The sequence below is a fragment of the Helobdella robusta genome (assembly GCF_000326865.2).
Source record: "Helobdella robusta unplaced genomic scaffold HELROscaffold_33, whole genome shotgun sequence".
Taxonomy (NCBI): Eukaryota; Metazoa; Annelida; class Clitellata; order Rhynchobdellida; family Glossiphoniidae; genus Helobdella; species Helobdella robusta.
The window spans coordinates 1,801,304-1,817,401 of record NW_008704623.1 but is presented as its reverse complement, the minus strand read 5'-3'; the positions used below and the strand labels follow the sequence as shown (position 1 = coordinate 1,817,401).

General features: G+C 32.0%; 3 protein-coding genes across 3 annotated transcripts; all 3 read right to left on the bottom strand.

Moving 5' to 3' along the window:
- Nucleotides 1–3,231: 3,231 nt before the first annotated feature.
- HELRODRAFT_100932 (hypothetical protein) lies at nt 3,232–8,722 on the bottom strand. Its single transcript, XM_009022867.1, has 15 exons — nt 8,497–8,722; nt 8,014–8,091; nt 7,770–7,841; nt 7,358–7,497; nt 7,065–7,137; nt 6,894–6,972; nt 6,631–6,702; nt 6,389–6,538; nt 5,939–6,111; nt 5,410–5,582; nt 4,970–5,090; nt 4,693–4,752; nt 4,183–4,386; nt 3,369–3,872; nt 3,232–3,308 (listed from the first exon to the last, which is right to left on the bottom strand). The coding sequence occupies exons 1-14, from the start codon at nt 8,596–8,598 to the stop codon at nt 3,855–3,857; spliced, it is 1,515 nt and encodes a 504-aa protein (XP_009021115.1). The 5' UTR covers nt 8,599–8,722; the 3' UTR covers nt 3,232–3,308; nt 3,369–3,854.
- Nucleotides 8,723–9,865: 1,143 nt separating this feature from the next.
- HELRODRAFT_113060 (hypothetical protein) lies at nt 9,866–11,893 on the bottom strand (the record flags this gene model as incomplete). Its single annotated transcript, XM_009022866.1, has 9 exons — nt 9,866–10,095; nt 10,288–10,461; nt 10,553–10,637; nt 10,749–10,804; nt 10,897–10,974; nt 11,119–11,165; nt 11,362–11,478; nt 11,554–11,633; nt 11,802–11,893. 9 exons carry the CDS (start codon nt 11,891–11,893, stop codon nt 9,946–9,948), a joined length of 879 nt encoding a protein of 292 aa, XP_009021114.1. The 3' UTR covers nt 9,866–9,945.
- A 328-nt stretch (nt 11,894–12,221) lies between these two features.
- Nucleotides 12,222–14,341, bottom strand: HELRODRAFT_192493 (hypothetical protein; the record flags this gene model as incomplete). The annotated part of the gene is made up of 3 exons (XM_009022865.1): nt 12,222–13,114; nt 13,245–13,416; nt 13,558–14,341. The coding sequence occupies 3 exons, from the start codon at nt 14,339–14,341 to the stop codon at nt 12,961–12,963; spliced, it is 1,110 nt and encodes a 369-aa protein (XP_009021113.1). The 3' UTR covers nt 12,222–12,960.
- Nucleotides 14,342–16,098: the final 1,757 nt, after the last annotated feature.

The following is a 16,098-nucleotide window of genomic DNA, read 5'->3' as shown; positions in this document are numbered from 1 at the left end:
AATGAACACCCATAAACTATCTCTCATCAAAACAACTATATAACAATAATAACATTATTATTACTATTAACAATAACAATAATAAAAAAAATAATTATATATAATTCATATTTATCATCTAAGCTATTTATTTGCTGAATTTATGATCGCCATCCATACGTGCCTAGGAGGTCGTTTGCCCTACAAAACTTCTGGTGAAACTTATTCTTTTATTCTTCTTTCTTTTTTCCTTTTCCTTTTTCTTCTTCTTCTTTTTCCTATTATTATTATTAGAATTTCAGACCCTAACCCGAACCCTCACCAACAGGAGATGGATTCGTCCTAGTCTTTAGCCTCGCCGACCAGTCGACTTTCGAGAAAATTCGCGAAATTCGGCGGGAAATTTTGGAGGAAAAAGGCTGCGTCAATGTTCCAATAGTCGTTGTAGCCAATAAGAACGATTTGTACAATGACGTCATCGTCAGGTCTGGTTACATCCGTTGGCGTGGGAGGACTTGCTCGGCTATGGCAGAGACGAATGTCATGAAGAAGGTAGTCTCTCGGATTGATAAAAATGATGGTGATGACGACGACGATGATTACGATGGCGGTGATGATGATGATGATGATGATGCTGATTACAATGATGACGATGATGATGTCAAAGATTATTTTAGCGGCGTCAAAACCAGCAAACTTAAAAACAAGGAACGCGGCGCAAACTCAAATCAAACAACATCGACAAACGTATTGCACATCAACAACAACATCAACAACAGCAACATTATCAACAACATCAACAACAACATCCACAACAACAACGTCCACAACGACGACATCAGCAACAAATTATTCACTAAACACAGAAAAAAAACCCAAATAGAGACAACATCACACCTAAGACGGTCCATGTTTACTAATAAAAATTCCTCCGGCGATAAACTCAAAGAAAAAATCTTAATGAAAAACTTCTACCAATCCCCACCAAATTATGCCGATATTGACGCGGCGATAGCTAGGCTAACATCAGATTTCACAAATCCGGAAAATAGGAAGAAAAACTTGGCCCCAAGGTTTAGTGTTGCCACTTACTGTCCCAGTGAATACCTAGTTAGAGAAAATTCCGAGCCAAAAACATCGCGTAATGATTTAGGTGAAGATATTCAAAATGGCTGCGAGATGAATGGCGTCAGACCGAAAAATAGGGATGGGTGTGGTAGAAATAATAAATTGTTTAAATCTTTTAGTAATAGTATTTATAGCATTCTAAAAATTAGAGATTTTTGGCCGAATACTACTACTGCAGCTACTGTAGCTACTGCTGCTACTGCTGCTACTGCTACTACTATTATTACTACAAACAGTAATAAGACTAAGAAGAATGCAGAGTCGCAGAAAAGTATTGTAAGCGATACTGGAAAAATATCCTCTGGCAGTTGCTCCAATTCAAATAAGGTGCATGTAGGTAATGAGATTAAAGCAGGAAAAATATCCAACAACAACATCAACAACAACATCAACAACAACAACAACAACAACTTTAATTATAACATCAGCAAAAACATTAACAACAACATCAACAACAACAACAACAACTTTAATTATGACATCAACAAAAACATTAACAACAACATCATCAACAACAACTTTAATTATAACATCAAAAACATCACCAACAACAATAACAAATGTTCCATAGCCAGTCAACGACGTTGCTTCAATGGTAAATCGCACGACGACATATCATCAGTTCAGTCACCATCGTCAACATCAACAACATCAACAACAACAACATCAACAACAACATCAACAACAACAACTTCGATAACAATGGCCCGAAGAATGACAACGATATCTTCTGCAAAGGATATTTTCAATGCAGTTAGAAGGATGACAATAACAACGCTGACAACAAATTGCAGTGGTGCTAGTATTAACGAAACAACATCAACAACAACATCAACAACAACAACATCGTCGTCGTCGTCGTCAAAAAATGCCAACAACTACAATCAGCTAATAAACAACAACATCAACAACAACAGCAGCAGCATCAACAACAACAACCTCAACAACAATAACAACAGCAAAAATGTTGTGTTAATTAATATGGACTTGGATAATGGAAAAGCTCGCTCAGAGCTAATTAAAGTTAAGACGAATAATCACTTAAACAACAACAACAGCAACAACAACAACAACAATAATAATAATAATAGCTTCAGCAACAACAATCATAACAAAACGACCATTTGCAAAGCATCACATCCAAGTAAATCATCTGCCGGAAATTGCAGAATCAAAGACACTAAAAAACTCATAAACAACATGGCGACTGACGTTAAACAAAGAACCGAGAAGGGAAGCGATTTAGATTCTTTGGTGGATAAAAAAATGGCGGAACACACTGTGACCGATGATTGGAAAAATGCGTACGTTGAACTATCGGCCAAGGATGATGGCGATGTTCCTAAAATTATTTTTGCAGCACTTTTATCGCAAGTTGGAAATTATTATTATTTATTAATAATAATAATAATTATTATTATTATTTTATTTCTTCATAATATTTTATAATTAATAAATTATTAAATGTTAAAATTGAATAAAAAATTAGATGGATTTAAAGCTGCAGGAAATGGTTTTCCGGACCTCAAAACATCAACAAACATTGTCATCGTCTGCTTATAAAAAGCAACAGCAACATCAACAACCTCAACAACCTCAACATCAACAACAACATCAACAACAACAACGTTCATCATCGTCGTCATCATACTCCGCTTATAGAAAATGTTTCGCATTTAAAAGCAGAAGACAAACTTCCGAAGATTCTAAATTAAAAGTTAAGCGAAACAGCTGTCAAGTTTCATAATAATAACAACAACAACATTACTATTTGTATTATTTGTAGTAGTAGTAGTAGTAGTAGTAGCAGCAGTTGTAGCAGTAGTAGTAGCAGTAGCAGCAGCAGCAGTAGCAGCAGAAGTATAAGTAGTATTTACCATTGGTTTTGTGGAATATCTTCTTTTAATGAAATCGTTACTGGTAGGAATACAATAATATAGAACTGATGAAATGGCGTAATATATATAAAATATCACACACACACGCACACACACATACACGGGATATCTACATACACACACACACACACATATCGTAAAAATGATTTGTATTGATATCTATATATAAATGTTGAAACCATTCTGAAATTTCTTTCTGTTACTACGAATATTTCAAGACGAAACAGCCGAAAAAATGAATTTTTATTTCGTCTCGAAAGATCATCAATGCCCCGATGTGTGTAAAACAGATAGGTTAAAAAAAACTTCATAAATTCATTCATTTAGGTAAGTTTTTCTAACTTTGAGATAATAAGTTTTCACACACACACGCACGCACACACACGCGCGCACGCAAACACACACGTACAGACACAAACACACACACGCACACACACACACACACACACACACATAATTGTATTTAATAGTTTGGCATGATATGGTACTCGAAAGGTATAAGAAAACTGAAAAAATAAATGCATAAAAATAAATACTACAAACAATAATAATAATAATAATAATAATAATAATAATATAAATAATAATAATAATAACAATAATAATAATAACAATAACAATAATAACAATAGCAATACCCTTTGTGGAAGATTTAAGTTTGGCAGAGAAATAGTTTTTGGCAGCAGTAGTTGACGTATAAATAATAAAAATAATATAATTGCAATAATTATAACAATAAATATCAAAATTATTATAATTACTATTGTTATTATAGCAGTTATAATGATAATATCACAGTAACATTAGTGCAGATCTTGTTTTGAATGAGATTTTCTGGATCGAATTTCTTCAAAATTTTTCTGCGACCTGCAAAAAAAGTTAGTTTTTTGATGATTATGATGATAATTCATTCATTCATTCATTCTTTCATTCATTCATTCATTCACATTCACATTCATTCGATCATTCATTCATTCACATTCATTCGGTCATTCATTCATTCACATTCATCCGGTTATTCATACATACATTATTTCATCATTAATTCATTCATTCATCAAAAGCATTGCTAGAGCACCAGGCAAACAACCAATCATTTGTCTATTCATTCATTCATTTATTTATTCATTCATTCGATCGTTCGTTCATTCATTCATTCATCTATTTTTCCAGTTACCTTCTCATTATTATCGGCTGCTTTAAAAATGTCGTAAAATTCTAAATTTAGCTTTTGTCGGTTTGTGGGAAATCCCCAACTATTATTATTTTCTGATTTATAACTAGCGCCTAAATCATTAATATTAGATTTATTATTATTATCATTATCATTATCGTTGTTGTTGTTGTTGTCAGAGTTGCTGTCTTCTTGCATTGCGGCGATCTGGATGTAAATTTGGAGAATTAATACTAACAAAATAAAAAATTTAGTTGTCATTCTTCTTTTAATTTCATTTAATTGTTCGTTCATTCGTTCGTTTGTTCATTCCTTTATTCATTCATTCGTTCGTTCATTCGTTCATTTGTTCATTCATTCATTCATCCATCCATTCAATCATCTCTCAATTATTTGTACATTCATTCGTTCGTCATTTACATATTCGTCTTTTTTCGACTATTGTTTCAGTCAATCAATCAATCACTTATTCAATCAATCAATCATTCGTTCATTCATTCATTCATAACTGGCCTGCGTTGCTTTAATGTGGTACGGAAAATTTTTATTGGCCTTCGATGGGCGAGTCAAAAACTTGAAAAAAATAAATAATAATTATAATTTTCATATTTTATTATTATATTTAATAATTAACCAATATTTATTAACCAATCCTCAATAATCTAATAAAATCTAAGCCAATCAAACTTTTTTAAATTTAAATTAGATGGTCAATGAGATAAAAGACGGACTTAAAAACCAGCCAATAAAATTAATGCAAATTCAATTTTTTTTTCAAATTTAAACCAACCAATAGGAACGCGTATCCAAAAAAATTAATTGTATGAAAAATCCCATTGGCTACTTTCTCTCTCACCCAGAGATCCAATGCCAAATTGGCAATCAACACGCATATAGGGCCAGCCAAGAACCTGGGCAATAATTATAATAACTCGGCATAATTATGATCATAATATAATTTATTACAACATAATTGAGTGAATTAATAAACGAATGGATCATAAAAAAAAGATGAATGAATGAATGCATGAATGAATGATTGAATAGAAAAATGAATAAATGTGCGAATGAACAAATAGATCTCACTTGTTTCTAACAAAATTTGTTTTCTTTTCATTCATTCATCGATTTAATCATTAACTCAATCATTCATCCATCCATCCATTCATTTATCCACTCATTCATTCATCCATCCATTCATTCATCCATTCATTCATCTCCAAAACTAACCAAAGAGTATAAAGAAGATAGAAGGGGTAATAGAAATATTTCTTTTCAGGATAATTTTTAACTGTAAAAAAGGTGGCGTAAGTGAACCAGAGCCAGGCCGTCACCTGGATGACTAGCAGGCAGTAGCCAGGGTAGGATTCATAACGGTAGAGTACCAGAGCTCTGTCGAAAACCTTGTTACAATAATAATAATAATTATTATTATTATTATTATTGTTGTTGTTGGTATTGTTTTTGTTTGATTGTTGATAGTTTTTTTGAGTTGATTTTTTGTTGTTGTGTTGTTTGTGAGCGTTGTAAGAGTATGAAACAATCAATCAGTCAATCAACCAGCCAATCAGTCAATCAACCTATCGGTTAATCAATCGGCCATTCAACAACCATCCAATCAACAACCAACCAATCAACTACCATCCAATCAACAACCAACCAATCAACTACCAACCAATCAACAACCATTCAATCAACAACCATCCAATCAACTACCGACCAACCAATCAACCAACTACCGACCAATCAGCCAACTAACCACAGCTTCCCATATAAAGAACGCCACGTAGATACAGACGTACAGGATCATAAAGACTGTAATCTTTATCATGCTCGTCATACTTATTTTCCCCCTCGTTATTGTCAAACCTTTCCCGAACAAGATTAGGAGTAAGATGAAAATTAGGAAAGAAATGGCCTCCATCACATGACCTGGGGGTTTCGGTGACGTCAAATTGTGTGTGGGGTTGTGTGGGTGGGAGCAAATTTATGAAGGAAATGGCTTGGAATAGAACGATGGTAAGGTAGATGTGAATGTGAATGATAAGTGATAAGCAATGTCTGTCGATTAGTCAAGTAAATAATTATACGTCTGAACAACCAACCAACCAATCAACCATCTAACCAACCAACCAACCAACCAATCAACCATCTAACCAACCAACCAAACAATCAACCATCCAATCAACCAGCCAACCAAACAACCAACCAACAACTTTGGCACCATAGACATCTAATCCGTCACTTGAAAACTTTCCCAGACCGATGCAAATCACAAAAAGGTGCAGGCATTTAAAGAGCAAAGAATATATAAAAAGATTATAAGTAATGTGAAGATAATTTAATTCTTTCAGCTTATCTGGCAAAAAAATTATGAATAAAATTATGATAGTAATAATAACAATAATAATTATTATTAATATTATCTCAATCATTATCATAATTACTAACTTGCGAAAACCAGGGACATAATTAACATGGTGGCGAACGTGAACAAAAAAGCAATGTCAACTTCTAAAATATCTATGGCGTGGAAAGATTCATTTAATTATCTATGTTTACATTCATTCATTCATTCAGTCAGTCAGTCCTTTATAACAGTAAGTATTAGTTTATATCATCATCACCCTCATCATCACTACCATCACTACTATCATCATCATCATCACTACCATCACCACCACCATTACCATCATCACCATCATTTTACTCACAAAATTCATCAGCAGAGAAATGTTTAGTCATAATACCATCGCCATTTAAGAACAAGAGGTCGTACGATAGATCGATCGGCTAAAGTGAATGAATGAATTAATTAATAGATTAATAAATAAGTCATTAAATCATTCATTTATTTATTCATTCATTCATTCATTCATCCTCACCTGACCGCAGTCACTGACGACCATGTACCACCATCTCTCTCTGGATGACAGGAATGAAAGGACCGCGCTACATCTAATCAACCCAAAATGAATGAATGAATGAACGAGTGAATGAATGAATAAATAAATGAATAAATAAATGAATGGTTGGATAAATAAATCAATCAATCGTTCGAACAATAAACCAATCCAGCATTAGTTAATGTGTCGTGAATGAATGAATAAATGAATGAACGAACGAACGAATGAAAAAAGGAATAAAATAATGGACAGCCAGGTCGATCAACCCCCACCTAATTGTGCCACCAGTGTCAATCAGGGAGGCACTCTCGGCTGGTTTTACTAGGCGGCAATTCGTCCAAGCCTCGGCTGGGGACAGGTAGAAAACTTGATTGGTGGTGATGTCGATTGTCGCCACTTTTTGCTGGCAATTCTGAGAAAAAAATCGTTCGTTTGATTGTTTGCTTGTTAAGAATGAATGAATGAATGAATGAATGAATGAATGAATGAATGAATGAACGAAACAATAAATCAATCATCAAACAACCGATCGACAGACAAAATAGCCAACCAACTGCAACCCAGAAAATCAAACAAACAACCAGTCAATCATTAACCAATTAATCAATCAATTAACCAATCAATCAATTAACCAACCAATTAATCAATCAACCGACAACGGAAACTTATATAGCGGCTAATTACTTTAGAACTGTTCTTATAGACGGTCGGCCAGAGTGCATCTGGATAAACTAGGATCTTTGGTGAGGTCGATTGCTGTCATAATTATTATTACAATTATTTTTTTATTATTATGAATTTTATTATTATTTAATTATCATTATAATTTTTTTTATTATTTTATTATTACTCCTGTTTCATCCATGAATGGCAGCAACAATAACAATAAAAACAATTATTATTATTATTATTTTCCAAACTAACTGACCACTGGATAAGAGAAAGTGAAGTGAAGTTTTCCAATGTTTGGATAGAAGCAAAATCGTTCCACGAATTCCCAGCCTAACTGAATAATAAAAATAATAATCATTATTATATTTTTGATTATTATAGTTATTATCATTAAACGACATCACGTTTAAATTATTAATGATTGAATGATTGATTGACTGATTGAATGAATGATCGATGAATAAATCATAGATGAATGAACTAATTGATAAATGAATATGGATGAATGAATGAAAGAAAGATTGAACAAATGAGTGAATAAATGAATGAGTGAATTAATGAACTTATGTATTATTGACCGATTGAGAGAAAGAACAAACTAATTGAACAAACGAACGAATAAAACAACGGATCAAAAGAGCAACAAGGAATGAACGGTCAAACAGAAGTTAAGAAAAAAAGAACGAAAGAACGAAAATAATTTCAATAAATGAATAAAAATTTCACTAATTTCACTAACGTTACTTTTGATCACTCCAACGGCCACTTTTCCGTGGGCATAATCAAAAAAACAGTGACCGACCAGACTTGAAAGGACCCAAAAGATCACGCGAAAATTCATTTTGTAATTTATAACAGCCGAAAAATCATTAAAAAAAATAAACCAATGAATTAATTATTCACAATTGTGAAAATAATTTCCATAATTTCCTTAATTTTGAAAGGAGAAAACATTCAAAATAAAATTTGATACAGGTGGTTGGTTTTTGTTTATACTCTGTTGCTATGGTGACCAGGTGTCGCAGATATTTAAATACCGAAAAATGAAAACTTATTTACCATTAATTCTCATTAAATAACTCATCTATATTTATTAATATAAATATATATTAATTATTAAATAAAATTATATATATATATATATAAATATGTGTGTGTGTGTGTTTGTGCGTTTCTTCTTATCAAATGAACAACAACAGAAATAACAAGCCATTTTATCATGATAGAAATGGCGAATGAACGAAAAAAGATTTCGTTTAAGACATGAACAATAGCAATAATAATAATTATTATTATAATTATAGTTATAATAATGATTATTTATTTATTAATTATGCAGGATTACAAATATGAAGGGAAAGAGGATCTATATAGAAAAGACGACGAAAAAATTCATTAAAAAATGATTTGCAGTAAAAACGGCGTCGTTATTAATAATAATAATTATTATTATTATTATTAATAATTATTACTATTAATAATAATTATTATTATTAATATTATTCACAATTCATATTATTATTCATATCATTACGGAAAAAATGTATGACTAGCTTCTAATATATATATATATGACTATAAAACATGATACAAAAAAATAAAAACAGAAGAAAAACGCATATATAGACTTACACAAATCTAAATATTGAAAGATAAAAACTCTCTAGCAATTCTTTTTCACTCTCACTCGATCGCTGCCTCCCCCAAAAAAAGATCATGAATAAAGGAGTAATATCATTGTCGCAATTTTTTTCTGAATATATATTTGGGAAAAATATAATTGGAATGTATACGCTGGCTTTAAGTTGATGGAAAACATTAATGTAGCGTGCGTAAAAAAAATTTCTCGTAAAATCAATCTTTCAATAAATCTCAATCAATTAATCAAGAGAGGAAATCAGCGATTCACTTGACCAATCATCAATCCACTAATCAACCAACAAACCAATCAATCAACCAACTAATTAACCAACCAATCAATCACCAATCAATCAATCCATCCATCCATCAACTATATGTCTAAATCATAAAAATCATATTCAACAGCACACCAAAAAACAACCACACTAACAAGTCATTTCTCTAAAAGACTAAACTACTCAACAAACCAACCAATCAACTAATCAACTAATCAATGAACTAGCCAACCAACCAATCAATCGACAAACCAACCAGCCAATCAAACAGCTCACAACAAATCTGATTCATTATCAATGGTCTTCTTAACTCTGAGGAACATCTTAACAAACCATGGATCCAAACGGCTGATACTATCATAATCTTTGGTAGCGGCGCCAAAAGCCTCGCCATCCTTTTCCTCAATGGCCGCCAGCAGAGCCTAGATTAGGGAGAAGAAAAATTATTAATTATCATTGACAGTACGAACGTTTAGATAAATCAAAAAAACGTGGTTCTATAAAATTAAACAAAAAAGATTAAACAATCAAACCTAGCTGAAAAACAATAGAAATAAAAAGAACAGCCATAATAATAAAAATTAAATCTTCCACCACCCTCCTAAATTACTAACCTTAGTAAGCTTAACTTCTCTGGAGTCACCAAAGACTGTACATATATCGCTATATTTGACCAGAGCATTCTCTGCATCTTGCACATCTTGACACAATCGGCAGACCACGGCTCTGAAAAAATGATCCTTGGCACCGTGTCGGAGAAGAGGGTTGTCCATCGATGAGGTGCCGATCTGTGGGGTCCAGGGATGTGCGGATTAGTGTCAATTAGTCAGGAATCAATCGACTAAATTAATCAACCAATTGGCCAGCCAGAGAACTAACATTTTCATAAATAGTAGCAGCTTTGTCATACATCTCGAGTTCAGAGGCGTATTGCGCCACTTTTAACAAGCACCTATTGGCTGAACTATAATAACAATAACAATAATTATAATTATTTATATTAATATAATTATCATTAATAACAATAATAATAACAATTATCTTCATCATCGTCGTCGTCGTCATCATCAACAACCTATTAGACTCCTCCCCTTGGTAAAAATCAGCGGCTCTCTGGTAATATTCCATAGCCTTATAATTATAATAATAATTATAATAACAATTATGAATTATAATAATAATTATAATAAATATAATTATAACAATAACAAATAAAATGGCACCTCTTTAATGTCAACAGGTTCTTGTTCGTAGAGTTCAGCTATCTCCATGTGGTGCTTGGCAGCAATGGTAAAACGACCCTAAATTAATATTAATAATTAATTCAGACTAACTTGTGTGAATAATTTATGCTAATGAGGTTAAGAAGAGGGCATTTTAAAAAATTTGGTAAATAGACTATGTTAATAAGGTTTAATGATAACCTGAAAGAACAACTAACTCACCATGTCTACGTATACTTCAATGGCTTTCAATAGATAATTTACAGCTTCTGTCGAAAAGATAATAATGATACTATAAATAATGATACTTGAAATAATAATACTTGAAATAATGATACTTGAAATAATGATAATTGATGAAGCAGTGATACCAACATCACCAGAACTGATAATTATGATACCAGGAGTGATAATGATGATGATGATAGAAAACCAAAAATAAAAAACAAAATGGAATCAGTAAACCTTTTCTGTCAACTTTCTTAAAGCAGTTACCGCAGTCTATAAAATGGGACGCAGTTTCTAATTTGTTCCCTAATCTCTGATGTATGCCGGCCGCCTTGCTGTACGCATTTCCGGCATCTGTCGAGTAAAAGTGAAATTATATTCAAAAAGTAATTATGCAATGCAAGTAAGCCTAGAAATAACTTCACTCACCTCCCCACTTTTTGGCCATTTTGAAGGAATGTCCAGCTTTAGTATACAACTCAGCAGCATCTTCTACTTTAGAATTACCTCTAAAAAAATAAATAAAAAACCATTTATATAAAAAAATATTAAAAAGCCACTAACATTTAAAAAAATGAAATGAAAAACTTTTAAAAACCATCTACCTATTATAAAATAATGATACAGAAACCAAATTGAACATCTAATTGAATTGAATTCCTAATTTTTTTTCTCACCCCATCAAAGATCCTAAAAATCCTGACGAAGATTTCAACTTCTTTTCGGCCTGGGCCATCATCTCCATTGCTTTCTTCTCAGAGTCGTCCATTTTTAAAAAATTCTTTTATAACTTTTTTCAAGAAATAAATAAAAGTATATTATTTTTTAGATACCTATATATATGTATTTGTATAGTAAAAAAAATCAAAGATAAAGAATAAAATTTAAAAAAATAATACATGCCAGCAAACAAATGCAGAAAGAGATTATCTCATTATTTATTATTAAAATAAATAAATCAACCAAGCCATGTTATAATTTTATTGAATTTAATGAAATTCTAAAACACATATTAATAATTAATTATTAAATAACTATTATAAGTATACAATAAAATAAAATATAACTATAAATACTATAAATTTAATTTAATTTTAATAATATAATAAAAAAAATATTACACATTTAGAAAATACAGAAAACAAATCTACGGACTGGCCGTACTCAATCACACAAACTTCGCAGCTAATGAGAAAAGAAATTTACAAACTTTTTACAATTTTCGGACAGAATTAAGTTATCCGCAAAGATTTTAGACGAAATTTAACTTCGGGTTTGAATAACTTATGTAAATAAGCACAGAGCAGATACGTTTAAAAGTAAAATAGATATTAAAAGAAAGATGACCAGATTGGCTGAATGAGTTGTAACAATTTATGTATAACTCACAAACGTAGAAAAAACTATTTTATATATATATATATATTAATTATTAATAATGGTTAATTAATTACACATATAAAAAACAGCATAACTAATTTCAACTGTGCGTGCGTGCGCGAGTGTGTGTGTGTGTGAGTGTGTGTGTGGTGTTCATAATGTATAATCCATAAGCCTTGATTTGTAATGCATAATAATATTAAAGCACGATTTAAACACTAAGAAGCAACTTGTATGAAAAAATCGTAAATCGCTCAACTAAATATAACCAGTCAGTCAATCATCATCACTCCAGTCAATCTTTCAGTCAATCATTCAGTCAAACATTCAATCAATCAATCATTCATTTAACCAAACAACCAGCCAGCCAGCCAGCCAACCAGCCAGCCAACAAACCAACCAACCAATCAATCAATGAAAAACAATCACAATTTGAATTGAAAAATGACGCAAAAATTATGAAAATAAACTATCTAGCGATTCAGAAAATATTAAAACATCGAGAAAACTCAATTGTAGATGATCGCTGAGACTAGAATAAAAATAATTTGGAGCCAATTTTTGGATTTTTCTCATCTGAACCAAGTTAGGGCCCGTATAGCCATGAAATCTGGAGAAAATTAAATTTTTTTCAATTTATTATAATTGATAATTATTAAATTATATTAATTATAAACAAAAAGGTTAGATTTGATCATCATCAGTAGCAGCGTCATCATCAGCGTCGTCATCATCATCACCTTGTGATGCGTTTTTCCAGGCCAATTTTTTTCAGCCAATCAGAAACCTTCAAACTAGACCAGAGTTTGACATCATTACCATAACCGTGTAGTGGTGTCGGTGATGATAGTAGTGTCGGGAGTTTTTGCAGTTGTGATGATGATGATGGAGGAACGGATAGATGGAAAGTATCTGGTAAAAGAAAAATCGAAAAAAATTGATTTAATTTTTTGACTCAAACCAATTGAAAAACATAATTATCAACAAACCTCATCATCATCATCTTCATTACCATCATCATCATCATCGTCACCATCGTCATCATCATCATACCTTCAAACTCCGGAGAAGTTGAGCTTACACTAAAGTACGGACGGCTGGCACTGGCTGACAAATGAGCGGGAGTTATAAAAAGCGCACCACACTTTTGGCATTTAATCTCGCCATCACTGGCGTTACTAATGATAGAACTCGCAACTTCCGCCGTGCTGATTCCAGAATCAGCCCTGGGTTTTCCCCCAGTTGTATTTATAGAATTTCTGAAAAAACCAGATCGTTTTGTTGATTTTTGTTGACTGGGCTGATTTACTTGTGCTATTAGTTGCTCTTCAACATCTAAGCCATCATCATCATCGTCGTCGTCGCGATGATCCTTAGTAGTAGTAGTAGTAGAAGAAGAAGCAGTAGAAGTATTATTATTATTATTTAAGTCGTTACTATTTTTAAAAAATTTTCGCGCCAAAATTCGACTTCTTCTTCTTCTTCTTAAGCCCCTATCGCCGATTTCTCTAACTAACCTATTGATCTGCAGTTGAAACAATTCGTTACTATTATCATAACTCCCCCCATCATCATCATCGTCGTCATCATTATTATAACCAAAATTATCGTTACAATTATTAATACTAGTAGCACTAGTAGTCGCAACAGCAGTACTATAATCAGTATTATTATTATCGTTATTATTATTATTAATATCATTATTATTACTAATACTACTATTATTATCACACAGCGGGGACATTTTCATATTGTAATATCTTTCACTGATAACACTGAAATCGAAATAAAGTTTGGTTCCCGCCAAAATCCCCAGCCAGCCGTCAGGGATGTACATGGTTTCCGTTACTATTGGGATTATATCTTTTCGTAGTCTGAATGCGTATTCCGCCTCTGTCAATCAATCAGTCAATCAATTAATTAATCAATCAATCTGTCAATCAATCAATCAATCGGTCGATCAATCAAACAATCAACCAATCGGTCGATCAATCAGTCAACCAACCAATCAAACAACCAACCAGTTCGACAGTTAGAGCTATCTTTGTACTTCTGCGACATGCAAATTAATATTACAGCTGATTTTTCAACAGCCAAGGCCATTGCTTCTAATGTAGAGCCTCCTAGTGGTTGATTAATTTTAATCTTTAATGTTATAGGCTAATGAATTTTCAATCTTCACATCGGATTGGTGGTTGTTTAATGATTTTTAAATAAGGAAATTCGATTGGCTGTTAATAAATCGGTGTCGAATTTATTTTGGTTGATGTTTTAATATATAATCTAACGATGATTAAAAATAATTAAATAATATGGCAATAAAATTAAATAATAAAATACATTATAAAATTTTCAAAAAATTAAACAAAAATATTTTTCTCAAAAATGTCACTAACTCATGTTATTGACATCAAACCAAACTCTATACCCTCTCCTAATCAGTTCCTCTCTCACTACCATCATCATCTTCTGACAGGACCAATGATAACTAATCATCACGTGATCACCGTCCCCAGCATCATCATCACCGCCAACATCCTCATCATCGTCGTCGTCATTATTTTTATTACAACTATAACTCTCATTTCGCTTCACTTTGATCATTTCATCTACCATATTATCATTATTATTATTATTATTATTATTATTATGGTGAGGTCTGACAACCCATAAAGTTCCTCGGGCAGCTCTACAAACGCTTTCTATTGGACAGTTTTTCGACAAGTGGTCAAGAGCTTAGGATATTATTGGTCAATTTTAAAATGGGTGATTGATTTTGATTGGCTGACATTTTTAACGGTTGATTTTGAATGGTTGACATTATAAGTGGTTGATTTTGATTGGTTGACATTTTAAATGGTTGATTTTGATTGACTGACTGAATTTGAATGGCTAATTTTGATTGGTCGTTTAATTTTGAATGGTTGATATTGATTGGCTGGTTGGTTCTTTTAAATGGTTGATTTTAAACGTGGAGATAGTTTTAATTTGTTGAATTTAAATAACAAGTCAGCCGTCATTGGTTGGTTAGTCGATTGATCTATGTACAACAAAGAAACAACTCAAAACTGAAAAACAATTTTTTAAAAAATAACAGTAAACGTGATGAAAATGCAATCAAGAAGATTTAAAAATCGAACTTCTCAGAAGGTCAGGATTGGACTTGATCAACCTTTTATTTTCAGGGTGAAACGATAAAATCCAAAGCCCGGCCGACGCTAACGTAATTTCCTCCTCATTATCAGACGCCATCATTTTATTGTATAATTGGCACATCCCCAATTTGCCTAATTTGACCTTGTTTAGGGAAAGAAATGTAGACGAGTTAATTAATTTTAACAAAGAGAAAATTTGGCACTAAATTATTTCAGTTTATTCTATGAATCAAAAAAGTTGCAAATTCTAAAAATTGATTGATTGTTTGTTTGATTGATTGATTGGTTAGTTAGTTGATTGATTGATAGATTGATTGGTCGGTTGGTTATATTTATATCAAATGTTTTATCTTTGATATTTTCAAACTTTTTTTGACAAAAATAATTTTGTAATGTCTCAAACTTTATTCATGTCACCGACAGCCAGACGGTTGATTCC

Coding starts and splice junctions, on each gene's coding strand:
- HELRODRAFT_100932 (XM_009022867.1), bottom strand. CDS start 8,598: ATGAATTTTCGCGTGATCTTTTGGGTCCTTTCAAGTCTGGTCGGTCAC. Junction 5,583..5,938: donor TCTTTATATGGGAAGCTGTG/GTTAGTTGGCTG, acceptor TATTGTAACAAG/GTTTTCGACAGAGCTCTGGT. Junction 4,753..4,969: donor TTGGATACGCGTTCCTATTG/GTTGGTTTAAAT, acceptor ATTTTTTTCAAG/TTTTTGACTCGCCCATCGAA.